The sequence below is a fragment of the Solanum pennellii genome, chromosome 8 (genome assembly GCF_001406875.1).
Source record: "Solanum pennellii chromosome 8, SPENNV200".
NCBI classification, from domain to species: domain Eukaryota; kingdom Viridiplantae; phylum Streptophyta; class Magnoliopsida; order Solanales; family Solanaceae; genus Solanum; species Solanum pennellii.
In genome coordinates this window covers 61871816-61893984 of record NC_028644.1, presented here as the reverse complement: position 1 = coordinate 61893984, position 22169 = coordinate 61871816, and the positions used below count along the sequence as shown (strand labels likewise).

The 22169-nt window shown below is 32.2% G+C and overlaps 3 protein-coding genes across 6 annotated transcripts; all 3 read left to right on the top strand.

Moving 5' to 3' along the window:
- The first annotated feature begins 2055 nt into the window (after positions 1–2055).
- LOC107027079 (histidine decarboxylase-like) lies at positions 2056–4192 on the top strand. Its single transcript, XM_015228247.2, has 5 exons — positions 2056–2244; positions 2405–2886; positions 2959–3152; positions 3248–3384; positions 3472–4192. The coding sequence occupies exons 1-5, from the start codon at positions 2221–2223 to the stop codon at positions 4051–4053; spliced, it is 1419 nt and encodes a 472-aa protein (XP_015083733.1). The 5' UTR covers positions 2056–2220; the 3' UTR covers positions 4054–4192.
- A 5254-nt stretch (positions 4193–9446) lies between these two features.
- LOC107027080 (histidine decarboxylase-like) lies at positions 9447–11579 on the top strand. Its single transcript, XM_015228249.2, has 5 exons — positions 9447–9558; positions 9770–10218; positions 10310–10503; positions 10607–10743; positions 10830–11579. The coding sequence occupies exons 1-5, from the start codon at positions 9535–9537 to the stop codon at positions 11409–11411; spliced, it is 1386 nt and encodes a 461-aa protein (XP_015083735.1). The 5' UTR covers positions 9447–9534; the 3' UTR covers positions 11412–11579.
- Positions 11580–12020: 441 nt separating this feature from the next.
- LOC107028906 (probable plastid-lipid-associated protein 10, chloroplastic) lies at positions 12021–17866 on the top strand. Of its 4 annotated transcripts, none has more exons than XM_015230147.2 (10): positions 12021–12159; positions 12232–12294; positions 12927–13054; positions 13219–13332; positions 13402–13536; positions 13985–14080; positions 16200–16280; positions 16965–17051; positions 17402–17457; positions 17517–17855. In XM_015230147.2, exons 2-10 carry the CDS (start codon positions 12285–12287, stop codon positions 17647–17649), a joined length of 840 nt encoding a protein of 279 aa, XP_015085633.1. In that variant the 5' UTR covers positions 12021–12159; positions 12232–12284; the 3' UTR covers positions 17650–17855. The 4 variants fall into 4 exon arrangements, with proteins under 4 accessions (XP_015085633.1, XP_015085632.1, XP_015085636.1 ...); XM_015230146.2 differs by having other exon boundaries at positions 12924–13054; XM_015230150.2 differs by having other exon boundaries at positions 12022–12159; positions 17532–17866.
- The last annotated feature ends 4303 nt before the right edge of the window (positions 17867–22169 follow it).

Here is a 22169-nt window from a genome sequence, read left to right as displayed (position 1 = left end):
AACCGGCTGATATTCTCACCAAGCCTCTCCCGAGCCGACAGCACGATTACCTCAGTTCCAAGCTTCCGTTCGCTTCCGCTCAGCTCAGCTTGAGGGGGGATAATAACAGATAGTATTAAATAAATAGTATAAAATAATATTAGTATTTACTGTGTACTAATCCTAGTCCTATTAGGATTAGTACTCCTTAATCCTAGTCCTATTAGGATTAGTACTCCTTCCTATATCTCCTATATATATCTCCCATGTATTCCCTTAACACTTCAATACAATCAATATTCCTTCAGTTGGAAATTGTGGAAAACTAGATGTTATTGCAGAAGTATAAAGTTTCACATAAAAACAAGGCATACAATTTTTAAGTTTTGGTTCTAGCATACTTGAACCTTGTAATATCTAAAGAAAAATTCAAGTTTGAAAATTTCAGTTGTATGAATTAGCAAACGTTCACCGATAATAGGTAGGATTAGGTTCCACCATGTTTAGTGGCAAATTGAGTACCATATCACACTTCAAAAAGAGACAAAATCCATACGCATTTTCTTTTGAAGTTAATTTTTATTTAGTAAGAAGAGTGTTTCACTGCGACAAAAATAATTTTTAACGGCATTAAATATTGACACTAATAAAGAGTGTTAAATTCTTTACTGTCATTAGCTAAGTGTTATTAGAATCAATATCGCTAAAGGCTTTAGAGACATATACAAAAAGTGAAAATTACCGCTAAAAATACATACTTAGTGATAATTAAAAATTAAATGCCGCTAATAATCATTATTTTTGTTGTAATATTTATTCATACAAAAGTGAAACTAATCTATATGATATAAGAGAAGGAGATGCTTCAGAAACATGGGTCAGTTATTAATTATACGTGGATATTTCGTTTTTCTTCGTGTATTTTGCTAATAGGTCCGCTACTATCACACCAAAAAGCTTTCAAATTGTCTGAAGGTTGACTTTAATAAGCATAAGTTTAGATTCATATATCTAAAATTTATTTTCAATCTTTGATTTTTTTTATAACTTTGGCCATATAGGTCTAACGTTAATTTTGAAATAACTAGACTAATAAATTTGGGTATTGTTAAAGTAGGAATCTTGAAATCGACAATTGGATTGACATTTATCATCAAGTGTCTAACATGGTCAGACTAAATATAAAGTTATTATGAAAAAAATTAAATTTTTAAATACAATTAATCTCGAATCTAATATTTATTTTTTTTAAAAAGAAAAATACCAATTTCTGAAAGCTCAATTGCAATCGAAATAAAAAAATATTCATTATTCAACATGTTATTAATGCCCCATTACATCTATAAATTATAATTGGTGTGAAGATAGTTAAAATAGACCAATTCAAAGGTTGACTCGTGTCTTTGGTTCCTAATTATTGACATTTGGTGGAGTGAAGTAGCTACATTCCACTTTGCTTGTATACAAAGAATCCACCAAGTAGCATCCTAGTGAAATCCAAATATTAAGTAGGACTCATTTGACCATAAAAAAATATTTTAACTTTTTGGACTATTTTTTATTTTATTTTATTTTATTTAAAAATTAGTGTTTGAGTATAAAATTATTTGAATCAAATTTAAAGTTGCGCTTTAAATTTTGAGAATAACTTCTAACCTGTTATTCAACCGATTTTTCACTTTTAAAGTCATAGTTATGTATATCCATAAATGAAGATTATTCATAGTATTATTATGCAAGGCAAACGGAGAAATAACATTTTAATGGTTGTAGTTAGACATGAATGGTTATTATATTAGCACCATTATAATTCTTAATAAAGAATTAATTGCTTACAAGTACGCGTTTAATTTGTGACTATAGTCTTTGCATGTTTAATTTTATTTGGATTCGGCTTCTCATTACTTTCACCAACCCATCATTCATAATAATATTTTCTAGTAAGTTGACTAGTCTTTCTAAGAATAGCTTGGTCAAAACCGCACAGGGAAAAAGTTCATTTAATTTGCAATATATAAATATATACTTAATGGAAGTTAGAAAAAGCAAGTGGGACACAATTGAGGAAACTAAGAGGAAAAAGAGAGGAAATTAAAAGGGTGGTTGGTGCACAAAACCTTCAACTTGTAAGGCCTATATATAAGTATCTCAAACATATGAACAAAATGTACTCACCAGTCTCCATTATTCTAAGGCCTAAGCAACCAAAAAAAACTTACTATAAATTTGTATTTCACAAGAATGGGTAGCCTCACACTTGAAATGGTACGTACTCTTCATGTTTGTAACATGCACAAACATCTCCTCTACTTACTATTGAAATTATGTCTCTTGATTTTGTACGACCTCCTCTATACATACAATATGTTTTTATTTACTTAATTATATCTATCTTAAATTGGATATTTATCATGATTCTTGACAGGATTTTGAGTCATCACCTATGACACCCAGAAGTTTAGCAGCGATGACACCCAGAAGTTTAGCACGACGAAGATTGTTTCCGAATGTGGACAACAAAAAACAGAAGGTGGAACAATCAGGCGCAGGCCCAAGGAAAAACTTACAACTTGAAGTCATGGAACCTTCTTTGAACAATAATGGTCCTTCTTTGGACACTATATTGGTCAATTATTTGGACACACTTACCCAACGAGTCAATTATCATTTAGGTTATCCAGTCAACATATGTTATGATCACTATGCATCTTTAGCACCACTTTTGCAGTTTCACCTAAACAATTGTGGTGATCCTTTCCTTCAAAACACTGTCGATTTCCATTCTAAAGACTTCGAAGTAGCTGTTTTGAATTGGTTTGCAAAACTATGGGAAATTGAAAAGGATCAATATTGGGGATATGTTACCAATGGTGGCACCGAAGGCAATCTCCATGGTATTTTGTTAGGGTAAGTTCATATAATATAATAACATCTATTTATGTTTTTGGTGTTCTTAAATTTTTTGATATAATTTTGCAGGAGAGAGTTACTTCCTGAAGGAATATTATATGCATCAAAAGACTCTCACTACTCAGTCTTCAAAGCTGCAAGAATGTACAGAATGGATTCAGAAACAATCAACACATCAGTAAATGGAGAGATGGATTATTCAGATTTAAGAGCAAAGTTACTTCAAAATAAGGACAAACCAGCTATTATAAATGTCACAATTGGTAGATATCTATACTCCAACCTCTATCCTTTTTATTTCTCTTTTATGAACTTAGCCATCTTATGACTTTTCCTTTGATGGTTCTTTTAACTATAGGAACTACGTTCAAAGGAGCTATCGATGATCTTGATGTTATTCTTGAAACACTCAAAGAATGTGGCTATTCACAAGATAGGTTTTACATCCACTGTGATGCAGCACTATGTGGTCTTATGACCCCTTTTGTAAACAATGTGAGTTTCAATTGCTTCTTACTTCTAACAAACTCGTAAGTAATTCTTAAAGCGACATTCTAATTATTCTTTGTGCAATTTGAACAGATGATTAGTTTCAAGAAGCCAATTGGAAGTGTCACAATTTCTGGTCACAAGTTCCTAGGATGCCCAATGCCTTGTGGTGTCCAAATAACAAGAAAAAGCTACATCAATAATCTCTCAACCAATGTGGAATACATTGCTTCTGTCGATGCCACTATTTCTGGTAGTCGTAACGGTTTAACTCCAATTTTCTTATGGTATAGCTTGAGCGCTAAAGGTCAAATCGGCCTTCAAAAGGATGTTAAAAGATGTCTCGACAATGCTAAATATTTGAAAGATGGTCTTCAAAAAGAAGGGATAAGTGTCATGTTAAATGAGCTTAGCATCATAGTTGTACTTGAAAGGCCTCGTGACCATGAATTTGTGCGTCGTTGGCAACTTTCATGCGTCAAGGATATGGCACATGTTATTGTTATGCCAGGCATCACCCGAGAAATGCTTGACAATTTCGTCAGTGAACTAGTTCAACAAAGAAAACAATGGTACCGAGATGGAAAAGCAGAGGCTCCTTGTGTTGGAGAGGATATTGGTGCTCAAAATTGTGCATGCTCTTATCATAAGATTGACTACATTTTTAGTTCTTAGAAAACGAGAGACGACATTTGTATCTGGTAATATGTCTTCCATAGAGATGACATTTTGTAACTCTTATTCATTCAATCATTTGTTACAACATTGAAATTAAATTGTATACCTGAAACATTTTTTAATGAAAAAGTTTTAACACTCTTTTATTCAAAGGGTCCAATCTACGATCCGTAGAAGTTTCTACTAACCGTAGATCAAATATGTAGACTTTATACAATTTTAATTTCGGGCTCAATTGTCTATTCTAGTACAGATCCAAAGTACAGCCCCTAGAAGTTCTTATGACTCGAATAATGGATCGTAGGAATTGGATACTAAAATTCAGCCTCTCTGAAGTTTTTGACAGTACGGGTCATAATTCAGTCTACGACCCGTAGAATGGATCCATAGTTCGCAGATTCAGAAAATACTTATATGACAATCTCATGTTTTATTCCAAACTCAAAATAGGGTAAACTTGGTAGAGTTAGAAAGACTCAAAGAGCTTCAATATGACAGGTCATGGGACACATAATTCATTATGTGCTGGAAGATGTGATCGTATGAAGTTGGTCTAAGTAGAATCTTATGTCAAAACTTAATCGGTAAGGAAGCTTTTAACTCAACTTTGTGCTAGGGGTTCTTGGGACCTTAAGTCATATCCAAATTCATTCCAACACTTAAGAATTGATCTTTACACATATGAGTTGTAACATCTCGCAAATAGAAAGAACTAGAAAAGAGTTTAAAATCTGAAAATACTTATTTTTGGAAATAATAAAAAAAATTGGAAATTTTAAGTTAAAAAAGTGAGTTTTTGGTCAACTTCAAATGACCATAACTCCTAGCTCAGGATGATTTAGGTGTATTTTCAGATATGCGCCTCTGAGTTTGTGAGATTTCGATATCGTATGAGTGTGTTATGTCTTTCAAAAGTTGGGTTTTGGATTAAGGAAAGCCCAATCCGAATTTGGGAAGGATAAATTTGTCTTTTCCTTACCTAATTAAATTAATTCGTTTTTAGAAATTAATTGGGGTAAAACCAGACCTTTGTTCAGTTTAGAAAAATAGAATTCACGCTAGAGAGAGAAAAGAGGAGAGAAATAAAAAATCGCCAAGAACGCTCAAGCTTTACACGTGGAATTCATCAGGGATGATCCCTAAAAAGGTATGTGAGATTACATAGTGTTGGGTTAGTTCATCCACACACCAATATTGTTTCAATTCAGCGAATTTAAGCTGTTTGAATGCTAGGAAAGTGATTTTTGATGAACATTGTTAAAAATTTGTTGAGTTCTTCATGGTTGTGTTGTTGAAGCTTCTTGATTGTTTGATTCATGTCTCCAGGTATAATTTTGAGTTGAACTAAGTGTATATTGATAAAACTAATGATTCTAAGTGTTTGGGGAGATAACCATGGAAGTTTAGAGGGTTTAAATATGAAAAACGAAGGAGGAAAGTCAAGAACACCTGGGTAAGGGGGTTGGGGCGTCGCGCCTCTCAAAACTCCATAGACCAGCCTCTGTCCGTAGGGCCTTGGGGCGCCGCGCCAACCAGAGCTTCCCGCCCAGCTCTCTGTAATTTGAGGGTTGGTGCCCCACGACTCTTAAAGCGCCACGGACACCGATTCTCTCCATTCTTTCCCCACCTTTTCGTACTACTTTATTTATTAGTTTGTTTCAAAATGAATGACCTTTTTCCTTTTTTGGCAACACTTTAAATTCAACTTTCACGTAGCATGTATAAGACCACAAGATTAAAGAGCATTTTGGTACATTTGACATAACTTTAATTTAGAACAACAAGATTAAAAAGTCTTCTTTCTTTTCTTAAACTTCGTTCTAAGTCAAACTAGGTCATCCTTTTTTAAACGGGCGAAATAGTTCCTAAGTGATGAACCTATATTTTTTAGTTGATTCCAACACTCTAAGGTACATTTAAACATCATGAAATCATTCATTAACATGAGATCATGGACCTTGAATCCATAATCTAATTTAAGAACAATCAATATCAAAGTCAAATAAGTTCAGAGTCAAGTTTAGAAGTTAAGAAACAAGTTAAAGCAAAGTTCTTAACAGTTTTCAAGAGTCTTTAGCAATGTTTAATTTTTTTTAAGACTTAAGAGTTTGAGTTCAGTAAAGAGTAAAGTTGAAGTTCTTTCTTCAAAAATATATATGGGGACTATGTATTCCCAAAGAGGTTTAAAAGAAATGTTATCACATTTAAACAAGACGGAAACTGAGATTTCCAAAGAGCATTCGGGCTAGTTTTAAGAAGATAGTTATAGCTTTCTAAAATGAAGCAAGCATAGAAACTGAGATTTCCAAGATAGCCTTTGAGCTAAGTTTTGAGCACTAACCACAAATCACAGAAGAAGTATGTTTTCAAAACATAGGCTAATGTATTCATCACCCTCCTGAACTTGAAACTTTTTATTTGGTGTACACTTAAACTATATTCTGTTTTAATTACCCCCTCAAACTTGTTTATTCCACTATCACGTACACCTTTTTGTCTGCTGCTCCTAGTGTGACTACACACACGCGTCAGCTGGCAAAAATAGTGATGATGTGAATTTTCACCTGGATAAATAATAGCCACCTAGATAAATTAAAATGGCAAAAAATAAATATCATATTCCAACTCCTTTCCCGATCGCCGTCAATCTCCACCACCAACCACCGTATCTCCTCTTCTCATCTCTCTTTCTGATGCAAAATCATTCTTCACTCTAACCTCCTTTCCGCTGCAAAACAACATGGTTTCTTCCAGCTTACATAACACTCCACCTCCTCTCACCTTGCTCAATCAGCTGAATCAAAATCCTTATCAATTTTAAACTATGAGAAACAACTCTGCTACCCGAAGAACTGGCCCTTGGGCTTCGATAATGATGACGACGACGATAATGTCGTCTGCGGCCTGTCAATATTAAAAAAAATAGAGATTTTACATTTTTTTTACTGTTGTAGCTTTATGACATGGCAAAAAATCACTCCTTCACGCGCCTAGTAGAGTGTGATTTCAATTTCTACGCCAGGTGGACAGAAAAGGTGCACGCGTTAGATGAATAAACAAGTCTGGGGGGGATAATTCAAACAAAATAAAGTTTAAGTGTACACCGAATAAAAAACTTCAAGTTCAGGGGGGTAATGAATACTTTTGCCAAAAACATAAGAGCCAGTATATCTTGGAGTAGTATTGAGCACCTAATTGGGGACGAGCATAAGTTCAAATAATTCACATCTCCATAAAACTATGTAGCCACTATGAGTAAAAAAGAGTCATACTTTTTAGCTGAATCCTTTTCATAGTAGACTAGTGGATCCATTAGACAGTTCAGGTCTTATACCTTTGGCCGGGTATAGAGATGCTCTGACAGCGTGAAGTAGATTGATGTATCATCACTATAGCTCTTATGTGATGGTTGTCGGTTAGAGAAACTCTCACATACGTTATTGTATTTTTATATACACAGTTTATTTATATTCTTACATACATCTTAGAATAAATTGTATCTTTGCATACATACAAAGTTTACAATATGTTTTTAAACAACTTTTCTTTATATTGCACTTGCTTTTTAAATTGCTTTATATTGAAATGAGTCAGTTATGTTGATTTGAGTTAAGGAAGGTAAGTCTTCACTTTCTTTCAAATTCTTTCTAGCCAATATTGTTTTAATATTCCAACTTGCATACTTGTACATTCAATGTACTAATGCAGTTGGCCTGCATCGTGTTATGATGCAGACACAAGTAACGAGGATCGACATCCAACTAACTATTGATTCGGTTGAGCACTCCAGAGTCAGTTAGTGAGCCTCCTTGCATTCTGAGGGACCCCTCTTTTATTGCTTTCTGGTTTAGTTCATTAATTTATTGTGGAATTGTCCCAACATCCATCTCAGTTGTGTAGACAGTTAGATATAAGTCTTTGAGCTTTGTAATGCAGTTGTTTTGCTATGAGACTTGAATAGCCATTCTGGCCAGTTAAATGCTTTATTTTAAGACATTCTCAGTTCATTTCACAAGTTCTTTATATAGATTATTTTTGTGTTTTAAGTTTTCCGCTGAGTAAGTAAGCCAGACCAAGGGTTTGTTTGGAGCCAACAATGGTACTCTTCGAGTGTCAGCCACGTCCAAGGTGTAGGCTGGGAACGTGACATGAACAACTTTCTGTGTGACATGTTTAAGATTAAAAGATTAAAGGATATATTGGTACATTTGACATAATTTTAATCTAGAACCATAAGATTAAAAAAAAACTTCTTTTTCTTAAACTCCGTTCCAAATCAAACTATATGATTCTTTTTGAAATGGTAGGAATGATTCACTATTCAACATGTTATTAGTTATAACTCATTTATATATGAGCAATATCTTTAAAAGTAATTGGTGTCAAAAGAGTCAAAAATAGACCAATTCAAATGCTAACTTGTGCGTTTGAAAAGCTCCAACTATTTTTGTTCGCTGACCAATTCTCGAAGACATTTGGTGGAGTAAGTAGCTTAATTCCACTTAGCTTGTATTCAGACAAAGAATCCACCAAGTAGCATCCTAGTGAAATCCAAATATTAGGAAAAAATTATTCATATTTTTTTGGAATAATTCTAAATTTTTAAATCAAACTTAAAGTAGCACTTCAAATTTGGTAAACAACTTATTATAACATGTCACTTTTATAGTTGTATTTATATGTATAATATACAAAAATGAACATTAATCATAGTATATTATGCATTAGCTCTTTCATCCGGCCTTAATTAGTAAAACCATTTGTAATATGCAAGGCAGATAGAGAATTACTCTCTCCGTTTAAAAAAAATGTCTCTATTTCCTTTTTAATCTTTTTTAAAAAAGAATGACTCCTTTTCTTTTTTGGCAACACTTTAACTTTAACTTTCCTCGTGACATGTTTAAGACCACGAGATTAAAGGGCATTTTGATACATTTGACATAACTTTAATTTAGAACCACAAGATTAAAAAATCTTTTTTTTCAAGTCAAACTAAGTCATCCTTTTTGAAATGGAAAGAGTAATATTTTATTGATTGTAGTTAGATATGAATAGTCGCTATTAGTACCATTATTATAATTCTTAATAAAGAATGAATTGTTTATACGCACGCGTTTAATTTGTGACTATAGTGATCTTTGCATGCTTAGTTTATTTGGATTTGTGTTTTTATTAACCTCACCAACCCATCATTCATAATACTATTGGCTCGTTAGTTGAGTAGTCACTTTCTAAGAATAGCCTGGTCAAAGACCACACATGGGAAAAGTACATTTGAAAATTGCAAGTGAGAAACTAACAGGAAAAAGAGAGGAAAGAAGAGGGGTGGGTGGTTAGCGCACAAAACCTTCATCTTTAAGACCTATATATAACTATATGAACAAAATGTACTCACTAGTTGCTTCTCCATTTTTCTAAGGCCTAAGCAAACAAAAACAAAAAAAAAACTTACTATAAATTTGTGTTTCACAATATATAATGGGTAGCCTCTTGCTTGAAATGGTACGTACTCGATATTCATGTTGGTTACATCTCCACTTCTTAAACAACTCACACTGTGTTCATTCCAAAAGATTTCTTTGCAAAATTTTGTTGTCCCTACCCAAATATATTTGGATTTTGTACCACCTCTTGTTAGACAAATTAAAATATATGTTTTTATTTACTTAATTATATCTATCTTAAATTGGATATTTATCATGATTCTTGACAGGATTTTGAGCCATCGCCAATGTCACCCAGAAGTTTAGCAGCGATGACACCCAGAAGTTTAGCACGACGAAGATTGTTTCCAAATGTGGACAACAAAAAACAAAAGGTGGCACCACCAGGGGCAGGGCCAAGGAAGAACTTGCAACTTGAGGTGATGGAGCCTGGATTGAAAAATGATGGTCCCTCTTTGGACACTATCTTGGTCAATTATTTGGATACACTTACACAACGAGTCAATTATCATTTAGCAACTTTAGCACCACTCTTGCAGTTTCACCTAAATAATTGTGGTGATCCTTTCCTTCAAAATACTGTTGATTTCCATTCTAAAGACTTTGAAGTGGCTGTTTTGAATTGGTTTGCACAACTCTGGGAAATTGAAAAGGATCAATATTGGGGATATGTTACCAATGGTGGCACCGAAGGCAATCTCCATGGTATTTTGTTAGGGTAAGTTCATATATACTTATGACACAAGCATATCATATAATGAATTTTATTATTTCGGTGCTCTTACATTTTCGTCATATTATTTTTGCAGGAGAGAGCTACTTCCTGATGGAATATTATATGCGTCAAAAGACTCTCACTACTCAGTCTTCAAAGCTGCAAGAATGTACAGAATGGATTCAGAAACGATCAACACATCAGTAAATGGAGAGATGGATTATTCAGATTTAAGAGCAAAGTTACTTCAAAATAAGGACAAACCAGCTATTATAAATGTCACAATTGGTATATACCTATACTCCAACCTCTTATCATTTTTCATTTTTTCTTTTATGTGATCAAATCAGTGATCTTAAGTCTTTTCCATTGATGGTTCTTTTAATTATAGGAAGTACGTTCAAAGGAGCAATCGATGACCTGGATGTTATTCTTGAAACACTCAAAGATTGTGGGTATTCACAAGATAAGTTTTACATCCACTGTGATGCTGCACTATGTGGTCTTATGACCCCTTTTGTAAACAATGTGAGTTTCGCTACTTACTTATAATTAAAATTTCTTAAGTAATTTTGAGAGCAACATTCTAATAATTCTTTGTTAAATTTGAACAGATGATTAGTTTCAAGAAGCCAATTGGAAGTGTCACAATTTCAGGTCACAAGTTCCTAGGATGCCCAATGCCTTGTGGTGTCCAAATAACAAGAAAAAGCTACATCAATAATCTCTCAACAAATGTGGAATACATTGCTTCTGTCGATGCCACTATTTCTGGTAGTCGTAACGGCTTAACTCCAATTTTCTTATGGTATAGCTTGAGCACAAAAGGTCAAATTGGCCTGCAAAATGATGTTAAAAGATGTCTCGACAATGCTAAATATTTGAAAGATCGTCTTCAAAAAGAAGGGATAAGTGTCATGCTAAATGAGCTTAGCATCATAGTTGTACTTGAAAGGCCTCGTGACCATGAATTTGTGCGTCGTTGGCAACTTTCATGCGTCAAAGATATGGCACATGTTATTGTTATGCCAGGCATCACCCGAGAAATGCTTGACAATTTCGTCAGTGAACTAGTTCAACAAAGAAAACAATGGTACCGAGACGGGAAAGCAGAGGCTCCTTGTGTTGCAGAGGATATTGGTGCTCAAAATTGTGCATGCTCTTATCATAAGATTGACTACATTTTTAGTTCTTAGAAAACAAAGAAAACGAGAGACGGCATTTGTATCTGGTAATATGTCTTCCATAGAGATGACAATTTGTAACTCTTATTCATTCAATCATTTGTTCCAACATTGAAATTAAATTGTATACCTGAAACATTTTTTAATGAAAAAGTTTTAACACTCTTTTTATAGCATGAACTTGCTGTTAATTTGTGATTGAAATAAGATTACGAATGAAGAAGTAGATGCATACATACAAAAAGGGAAGACAACATGAAAGTTGTATATGTATTTTTTTTTCTTCGTTCTTGATAGGATCATACTTGATGATAGATTAATTTTGATAGAATAGCGCTATCAACTGTTGTTTAGATAGTTGTAGTTTTTTTTTCTTTAAAAACTAAGAAGTTGTCTACACCTATATGGTTTTATAATATCACTTTGGTATCAATATAATGCTTGTTCCCCAAACAATAGAATAAGAAAAATTGAGATGATATTGAAATAAAAAAAACGAATGGGTCATCTTGGTATGAATGCAATAAAAAAAATCGAATGGATCCAATTAATACAAATTGAAATGAAAAAGACATTTACAAGTCATAAGGTAGAGTTATACAATATATGAGGGGTATAAGTATAATTACACATTTTGGATGAGGCCAGCATCAACCATGGGCTTTTGGTGCAGAAAAACATTCAGCCTCTTCTTTTGCTAAAAACAATTTGAGATGTTTTAGTGCTAAAATTAAGCATTTTGAGAATCTCAGCTTTTTGGGTAAGTATTTTAATTTGTCAGATTTTTTTGCTCTCACTTTTTCTGATGTTGATTCTGTGTTTTAAAACTCAGATTGATTCTAATTTGAGCTTTCATGCCTCATTTGAGACTTTAATCGCTACCCAATGATTTCAGGTAAAAAACAAATTCTATAGTTGCATGTATTTTATTACAAATTTGCTTATTGCTCTCTTCCAATTTGAAGATTCAAGTATATGTATGGAAATTTTCTGGTGAAGTTGTTGCAAATAGTAGCTCTAACAAAATTTCACTGTGGAAAATATAAGTCATCAGTATAGGTTGAGTTGAACTGAATTTGGGCGCATCAAAATGAGTTGAGTTAATAAATTAGTGGGTTCACCCTAAGAAGTTATTTGGACTGAAATGGGTTGAAATGCGGATTATATCCCAATTCGAATACATTGATATAAAATGAATAACAAATTGAGCTGGCTGCATTCATTTAGCTATGTTTGTGGGACTATAAACTGATTAGCATTTAACAATTCAATGCTAATGTTCCTTTCTATAAACTGATGCTTGGAAGAACATACTAATACTAATGGATTAACAGTAGCACAATCTCCATTACTAAAAAGATAGACAGCGATTGATTACATAAAAGAGTTGTCTTGAACGAATTGCGGTTGTAGTCTGGACTGCTGAATGATGAACCCCACACTCAAGCTCTTAAATCCTGTAAATCGGGTTTATTCAGCACAATAAGTGATAATGATCTAAATGCTACTACTTTTACTTTCCAGCAGGTTTCGGCTCTGCAGTTTGCGTGAGACCTGTTGTCTCCTTTTCAAACACCATAAGAAGAGTACACAACCATGGAAGAGTTACATGTTTGGCTACATCCATGTCATCTGCCTCAATGACTGTTGCAAGAGTATGTCTTAATATTTCACTGTTTTCATATGCCATGTTCTCTTTTACACACTTGTTTGCGTTAAACATCTACTGTTCTAGTTTCTTTATTTTTTAACATGGAAACACGTTTAAGATATTGCCTTGGGTTGTTCACAGCACTTCTTACATCTGGATTTTTCTTAGGATGCTGAATACGAATTGGAAAACCGAAAATATGAACTGCTTAATATCATCCAAGATACGCAACGAGGCCTAGTGACAACTGCTGATCAACGATCCACCATTGAGGAGGCTATGGTCTGCTGCTCATGCTTAAAATGAAGTTCCACTTTATCCTAGTGTATTGACTAATTGAGATATAATCAGGTTGTGGTTGAAGGTTTTGATGCTGGCAAGGAAATTGACTTGAGTAAGTTGGACGGAACATGGCGGTTGCAGTATACATCTGCACCAGATGTGCTCATTCTTTTTGAATCTGCTGCTAGGCTTCCATTCTTTCAGGTTCAATTTGGTGCATGCTAGATAAATAGTCAACTTCTAAATCAGTAGTAGTTTAACTAACAAATATAATGTGTAAAATGACCTCGTATTGTCGTAGTTCAAAGAAGCTTCCTAACCAGTAATTTGGTATAACTTTTCACTGCACGGATCTTGTGTGCTTTGGAAAAGGAAAAACAGCTTTATTTCCTTAAACCCCTCTTGGCTATCTCCAAGCATGTGTCTCTAATATCTCTAGTACTTTTTTCTTTAATCATAAATCTGTTCCACTACCATCTAATATAATTACAAAATGAACAAGAAACAAATAGACAAAAATGCTCCATTTTCTTTTCCATGACGAGTCAATTTCCTCAACCTGCAGTTCATGCGAGATTTATCAACTCCTATCATATCATTTGCTAGTTACATGCATACTCAGCTGAACTGATCTTTTTGAGCTATGTAATAGGTGGGTCAAATTTTCCAGAAATTTGAGTGCCAGAATGAATCCCGTGGAGGATTGGTACGCAATGTCATCAAATGGAGTGTTCCACGATTATTAGAGGTGCAACAATGCCTTTCCTCCCTTTACTTTCTTGCTGGTGTAAACTTTTTTTTATTGCTTTATCTTAAGCTATTTTTACTTTAGGATTATAAACAGATGTAATCCCACTTACTATGAGGTTTAGGCATAATTGATTGGCATATATTGTTAACAGATATAGACACTTGAACACACCTTTTTAGGTGAAAACTTTTAGAACTGATGTTAACTCAATATTTTCTCAGCCCCTGTCTAATTTATCCAGCTCTTCATTACTCCCACACCCTCCTTTTTCATGATACTCTATCATGATATCCATTAAGGAGGTTTAAGAAAGTGATCCTATTGTGATTGTTCAGGTCCTTCAGGATAGTTAGACCTGTACAAAAGCCTTATGCTCGAGTTTGGAGTTATGCACTCTGCTTCTCCTTCTAGCATCTTTTGCTGTTGAGAAATTCTTTTAGTAGTATCTGACCACATCAAACTGTTTTAAGCCTCAACGCTGTGAAGGTAAAACAGCTAGAAATTAGAAATGCGGTCCTGACTGAAGCCTGGAAGATTGGAAAGATACTTGAAAAAATAGTATGACGTAAAGTATCAGAAGTATCATCTACTTAACTGCTTCTTTTGGTTAATATCAGCGCGACTTGCATGAACTTCCACTCTTAGTTGACAATCATTTGTGTCAAGGAGGAGAAATTTGAGATGTCAGAAATTATCAACAATCTTAAGGAATGCCAGAATATAGCATCTTCCAAATTGGCGAATCTAAGAAGTGTGAAATTCCAAAGTTGATGTTTGCTTCTTCAATAGTCACAAGAAGGTTTCAACAGCTTAAAAATGGCATCTCAATCCTTGATGGTTCTAAAGTTTGGGACACAGTAAGTCAACAGATCACAAACGACATGAATGAGTTGTCTCAGTTATTCCAATTCCTAAAACTTCCACGATTAAATGGATGCTGATTTCTTAGTAATTTGAGGCTTCCGAATAAAAATTGAGATGGAAAGTAGTTACATTTTCATGGATTCTTGAACAAGAAACACTTCAAAAAGGAAACCCAAAAATTATTCTTTTTGCAACTAATTTGCTTAAGCACTTCGCTTTCTAATATATTTTTGTTTTACACACATACACACGTCTGGATTAGTTTGTGCATCTACTAGTCCACTAGATATCTGCTACCTCTTATCAGAACATAATAAATAGTTATTTCTGGCAAGGATTAGGCAAAATGGGAAAAGTTCACCAAGCGTTGCCTCTGCTAGACTGAACTTTGGTTTCACAGGCAATGCACTCAAGCTCCTAAACCGCTATTTTAGCTGACACTTAGATGGCATCTGAGTTAAAACATTGTGGGGCTATTCTTTTTGATGTCCTCTTGGCAGCTGTGGTGGTATCAAGATAAACTGACCCTCAATATCTGATATATTTAGCATACATAATAAAACCTTTCTAATGGGCTGATTAGTCCAGAAGCAGTCCACACTTTTAGTAAATTGAAAAAAGCTGGTGCCCTAAGTTCTGAGAATCCAATAACATTTGGCCGCCAAGTATCTTTTATCTCTACTCTCATATATTATTAGTCTATTTAGTTAGAAATGACCTGTATCCACAGAAAGGTAGAAAACTAGTACTGATGTAAAGCATAACCTTTCTCTTTCTGTGGAAAACTAGTGTTGGTATAAAACATGACCTTTCACCCCACCCCCCGCCCCCTCTGTTTCCTTCAGTTCTGCTTTCACTTCTGAAGTCTTGAAACTGTACCTGCTTTAAGCTTCAATGTATTGCATTTTAAAACATCCAAAGTTCTTGTTGATACCAAAGTTTGTAAAGTTCCTCCAAAAGAAAGCATGCCAATGCCACAGTCTAATGCCTATGTTACTCTCCTGGTATCTTACAATGTCTTGGGCCCACTTTGAAATGGTGTCATGTATTTTCTCTTCTTCTTGTTTGTCGTTTCATCATTTTGTTAATAAGTAAAACTGTTCAACTTATGAACTTTCATACACACTAGAAGAACGCGAGGTTGAGAGGAAGTAATAGAAAGAAACGAAATGTAAGATTACACATTAAGAAGGAAAAAGAGAAGACATGTTTAATTCAAATGATCTGATAGCTATCTGCTTATATCCTACAGGAAAATGAAGGTGCTACTCTGATAGTAACTGCCAGATTTTCTTGCGTTTCTGCTCGTAATATTTACCTCAAGTTTGAGGAGGTAAATTTTCTGATCACTAATCAAGTATTACTAGTATTATTCTTGGCATTTTATGGATGAGTCCGCATCCGTCTCCTTAAAATATACTATCTAGTCATTGGTTCTGGTGCTCGAGTAGAAGTCCAGGTCATGTCCTTCTTAAGTAGGGTTTTGGAACTCCATATATTGTAGGCCATGTCTAGATAATAGACATTAACGGATTCATTGCCTATCTTCTTGGATTTTTATGTCTTGTTTTGTCCTGGGTCTCTCTTGTAGTTGAATTCATTATTTTGGGATGCTTTACTTTACTTAGCTTCTGATGCTTTCTAATTGGAAAAAATAATTTTGAAAATTCTACAGGGATGATGAATAGTGAAGCCTTCCATGTTTCTATGCTAGAGCTTTTTGCCTTTTCTGATTTTAAATTTCAGTAGTTGACGTCTCTAAGAGCTTGGTTACAGAGTCACCTACTGATAACAAATAAAATTGGAAGTCATGTTTGGTTGCAGACATCACCGATAATGAATATTGATGTTCTCGTTATTGGATGCACAAGAAAATTTACCAATCATAAAATCACGAAGCCGGCCCAAAACTACTTATTATGATATGAACATTCCTCTTAAAAACGAACATTGATGTTCTCATTGTTGGACTTTCAATATTTTCTTTAGAATCATGCATGAAATTTTTTATTTGCAGATAGGTCTTCAAAATATTAACATCAGTGACGATCTGCAAGCTGTAATAGCTCCAGCAATTCTGCCAAGGTCATTTTTAAGTTTACAGGTACTTGGTTATGTAGTGCATTCTTTAGTCTTCTGTATAAATTTACTCAATAGGTGCATAGAATCAACTTGAGCACCTCTCCCAAATGGAGAGTTGGTCCTGGTACAGTTCAAACAATAAAATATCAGAGACCTATTTTTGATCTAGTATAACAAGTTCATTCTTCCTAAGTTATATGTATATCATTAAAGACACAACTTGTACATGGAGCAAGCTTTTGTGACAGGAAAAATACATATCCCTAAACTCTAGTGTATGAAAATATATGACCTCACGAATTGCTATCAACATTCTATGGGCTTATCGAGAGTTGCAGAAATATTGTCATTAATGATTTTCTTGGTTTGCAGATACTGCAGTTTATTCGAACTTTCAAAGCTCAAGTTCCAGTGACCAGTCCAGAGAGGTATAACTTTATGTAGCCATAAATATCACAATTGACTAGTCCATTATATTCATGTGAAGATGGTCCATGTGCAGACAATCTGTGGGGGGCCTCTATTACCTTTCTTATCTGGATAAGAATATGCTTTTAGGCCGCGCTGTTGGAGGTGGTGGAGTATTTGTATTCACCAGGGCTCATACTCTAATTTGCTAACCAGCCAGTTCAAATACAAATAGTTCCATTTGTGAGTGTATGTTTCCTATTAAGTTTCACCAATCTACCATGCATTTATGGATTCTCACATATACGAATAACAGAGATGAAGATCAAAGATAATAAGAAAGAAATTTGTATCAACGTTTCACTTGATTATACAATGAGAGCATTTACAAGAAGTCAAATACAAATTACATTACGTAGCTAGATAAAAATATTGTTTTATGTATATATGTATTACGTTTACCTTCTATGCGATTTTGCCTCTTTCTGTTTTGACACTCCTTAGTGAAATTCTAGCTCCGCCAAGTCACTAGACTTGTTGCAACTTTCATATGACAGTCATTAAATGAATAATCTACGTAACTTTAAACATGTTAGGAACCAAAAAATCAGGTGTCATGCGGAAGTTAGCAAAGTATGAGTAAGAAGACAAACGAGAAACACACTAAAAGACACGAAGATTTAACGTGGTTTGGTCAATAGACCTACGTCCACAAAGAAGATGAGCAATTCACTACCAAAAAACACAAAGATTTAACGTGGTTTGATCAATCGACCTACGTCCACAAAGAGATGAGCAATTCACTTACAAAATATAAATATAGAGAGAAATAACCTCAACAAATTCACTCGGAATACAAAGAGGTATACAAAATTCTCTCCCATAACCGAAATTCTCATAACCCTAGGACTATATTGTGAATGTTAATTAAGTTAGAAGGAACAAACATATATTTATAAAATCCTAAAAACTTTTTTCTAAAAAAAAGGACTAGTCAAAATATTAATTTTTTTTTCTAAAAGAAAAACTTATTTATGATAAGAAATTAGGACAAATAAAACCCACAAAGCAAAATCAGAGGATATAATAACAATAGTCAAGAGGTCAATAAATCACTGATCGAAACATAGATTTTGTAGAGACGTATAGTAAACATCCGGTCTCTCACCCCAAAATAAAATTATATATATATTCAAGGAAAGATTACAAAAATATACTACTTAAAACTATTATTAACAAAATATCAGAATACTTATATTGAATTACAAACTAAGTTTATAAATTACATACATAACAAAATATTTAATTTTGTTTTTTCTAAATTTTCTCTTTTTGACTTTTAGTAGATTGTGGCATATTTAGTGGAGTGTATTTTGGTATTTAATTATCAATTATTCTCTCTCTTAGTAAATACACCCACATTCACACGTTTTTTTTAAAAAAAAAAACTGTTTTTTTAATGTTTTGTGTAATTATTTGGATTCCTTTTATATTTAGATTTGTGAAACCAATAAAGTTGGTTATAGTTCCTAGAAATTTACAAATCCTTTTCACACGTTAAGTTTTTTTTTTTCCTTTTACGTGTTGAGTTATTTTTTGGTGTAATTGAGTTATTTATTTTATTTAATTAAAGATTTTTTATGTTTATGATACCAAAAATTAGTACTGTTTTCAATAGGTATATGAGTTATTCTAGAAACTCTCTCTTACCTTTCATCTTCTTTTTCACTTTGGTCTCTTCTTTATCATAATGGTGGAGATGTACCACTAACGAAATACTTGATTTTCAATTGATAAATGGTTGTATCCAATAGTAATTGTGAAGATATAGCAGTAACCAGTCCATTGTATTTGGTTATTGAATCATACATTACTCCTTCAATATGGTAATCTATGTAATTACCTGTAAAAATTATAATTATTCAATAAGGTTATATAGTTGTACCATAAAATACATCAACACAGTCACTATGCTATAATTGGTGTCAATGTGCATTATCAAATATACCATCATATGTACCAGAAAACATTTTAATTCAAATTTCTTCATTTTCTTTTTTCAGGATAAAACTAATCAACATATGAAGTGTTCTCTGTTTATTTTATACACCAACTTAACAACTATAACATGAACATATACCATAGACGTCAAATTGGTGTATTTTTTCACTAGCAAGTATACCCAATAATAATTATAATATGTTGGGTATAATTTTGGTTTTTCTTTAAAAAATCTACATAAAATCCATGTAGTTACCTGTTAAAATTTAAAAAAGTTCATGAAGGTAATATAATTTGAACAAAAAAAATACACCAACTTAACATCATGCTATAGGCTTAGTGTCAGTTAGTAACAACAAATATACCATCATATGCTCCGGATAACATACCAATATAATTTTTCAAATTGGTACTTTTTATGATAAAACAATATTAAACGTTTTCTTACTTATTTATACACCAACTAATCATATACACTAAAATATAACAACATATTAAATTGGTGACAGTTCGTACCATTAAAAACACCATCATATGTACCAGATCACATTCCAAATCTATTGTCACATTGGTATTTATTAGGATATCACCTATTTCATATGGACCGTTTTGCTGACTATTTTACACACCAACTTAATAAAACATATTACGAACAAAAAATGTACCATTTGTTCATAATATTTGGAATCCTTAGTTTACAACCAAAACATATTTCTTTGTTGTAATTACACATACATTTCGAAGATGCTTCGATTAAGCACGTAATAAAACCCTAATTTTATGAATTCAATTTCATTTGTCAAATTAATTTAAACGAATATATATATATATCAAAAAGTAGAAAATAGATATTGTTGATTCTTCAAATTTATTCACGTAATAAAACATGCGATTTTTTTATTTTTACATTACCTGATGAGTCTCATCGCCCGTTGTATTGAATTAGGATTGAGAAATTATTGGTACTCATTGTCGGTGGTCGCTCGATCGGTCCCCTATCAGAGAATTAGGGTTTTGTTTTGATAGGAAACCGCTTACGAAAGATAATATATATGAAATTTGAATAAATAAGGGAAGGTATAAAATTTTTGGAGTAATTTATGGAAATAGTGATTATCGTGGCTGAGTTGGAAATCTTTTTTTTTTTAATTTTTAATTTTGTTTTTGAAAAACAATACTGCTATTTTGGTGTAAATAAAATTCTTAAGTTGTTTATTTAAAAAATCGACTCTATATTCAAACTAGTTAATGATTCAAAATATTTTAAAGAAAAATTAAAATGAAAATATGATTAAAGGGTTTGTTCAATATGAATGAAAAATGTTTTTCATAAAAAATATTTTATAAGGACTAAGTTTTTTAAATTTATTTTCTTATATTGGATAAGTAAGCAAAAAAATATTACCTTAAAGTATTTGTAAATATTACTGTAGGAAGGGAGGATGAGGACTATATATTGGAGTCCGAAACTCAAAGGGTAGAAAATATTAACAAAAATTCCAAAACGGTATATAAAATTTNAAATATTTTTCAGATATTAATCTATATAAATTCATTTTTTCATAAATTTCTTGCGAGTCCGAAACTCAAAGGGTAGAAAATATTAACAAAAATTCCAAAACGATATATAAAATTTTATATAAACCAAAACGGTAAAATCGCTGCCGACGCAGCGATTTACTTCAACTGAAAAAGTAAAATCGCTGCTGAGGCAGCGATTTTGCCAAAATTTTTTTTTTTAATATAAAAATGAAATCGCTGCTCAAGCAGCGATTTCAAAATTTTTCTTCTTACAAATCGCTGCCAGGGCAGCGATTTGACATTATTTTTTAATTTTCTTTTTTTTTAAAAAAAATAAGGTATATCGCTGCACTGGCAGCGATTTATGAAGAAATTTTTTTTTTTTAAAAAAAATATATTTTCCAATATAAATCGCTGCCTTAGCAGCGATTTATAAAAAACAAAAAAAAAATTTTTTGTTATTAAATCGCTGACCAATTTTTTAAATAAAAAAAAATTTTAAAAATGTTATAATAGCGATTCTTATATATAAAAAAAATTATAATATTTTTTAAAATTTATGTATATAATTNTTTTGATATAAATCGCTGCTAGAGCAGTGATTTACAAAAAAAAAATTTTTTTTTTTGTAAATAGGGCAGCGATTTATATCAAAAAAAATTTTTTTTTTTTTATAAATCGCTGCCTAGGCAGCGATTTATTTAAAAAAAAAAATTTTTTGTTATTAAATCGCTGAGCAATTTTTTAAATAAAAAAAAATTTTAAAAATGTTATAATAGCGATTTTTATATATAAAAAAAATTATAATATTTTTTAAAATTTATGTATATAATTATAAGAAAATATACATTATTTTTAAAAAATTAAAAATAAGTAAGTAATAAATATATTTTCTTTCTAAAAAAGATATTATATTGAATTTAAATTTAAATAATATTTGAATTCAAATAATTAATTTTTTTAAATCACACTGACGAAAATGCAGAAGATTTTTTATTTAAAAAAATTAATTATTTGAATTCAAATATTATTTAAATTTAAATTCAATATAATATCTTTTTTAGAAAGAAAATATATTTATTACTTACTTATTTTTAATTTTTTAAAAATAATGTATATTTTCTTATAATTATATACATAAATTTTAAAAAATATTATAATTTTTTTTATATATAAAAATCGCTATTATAACATTTTTAAAATTTTTTTT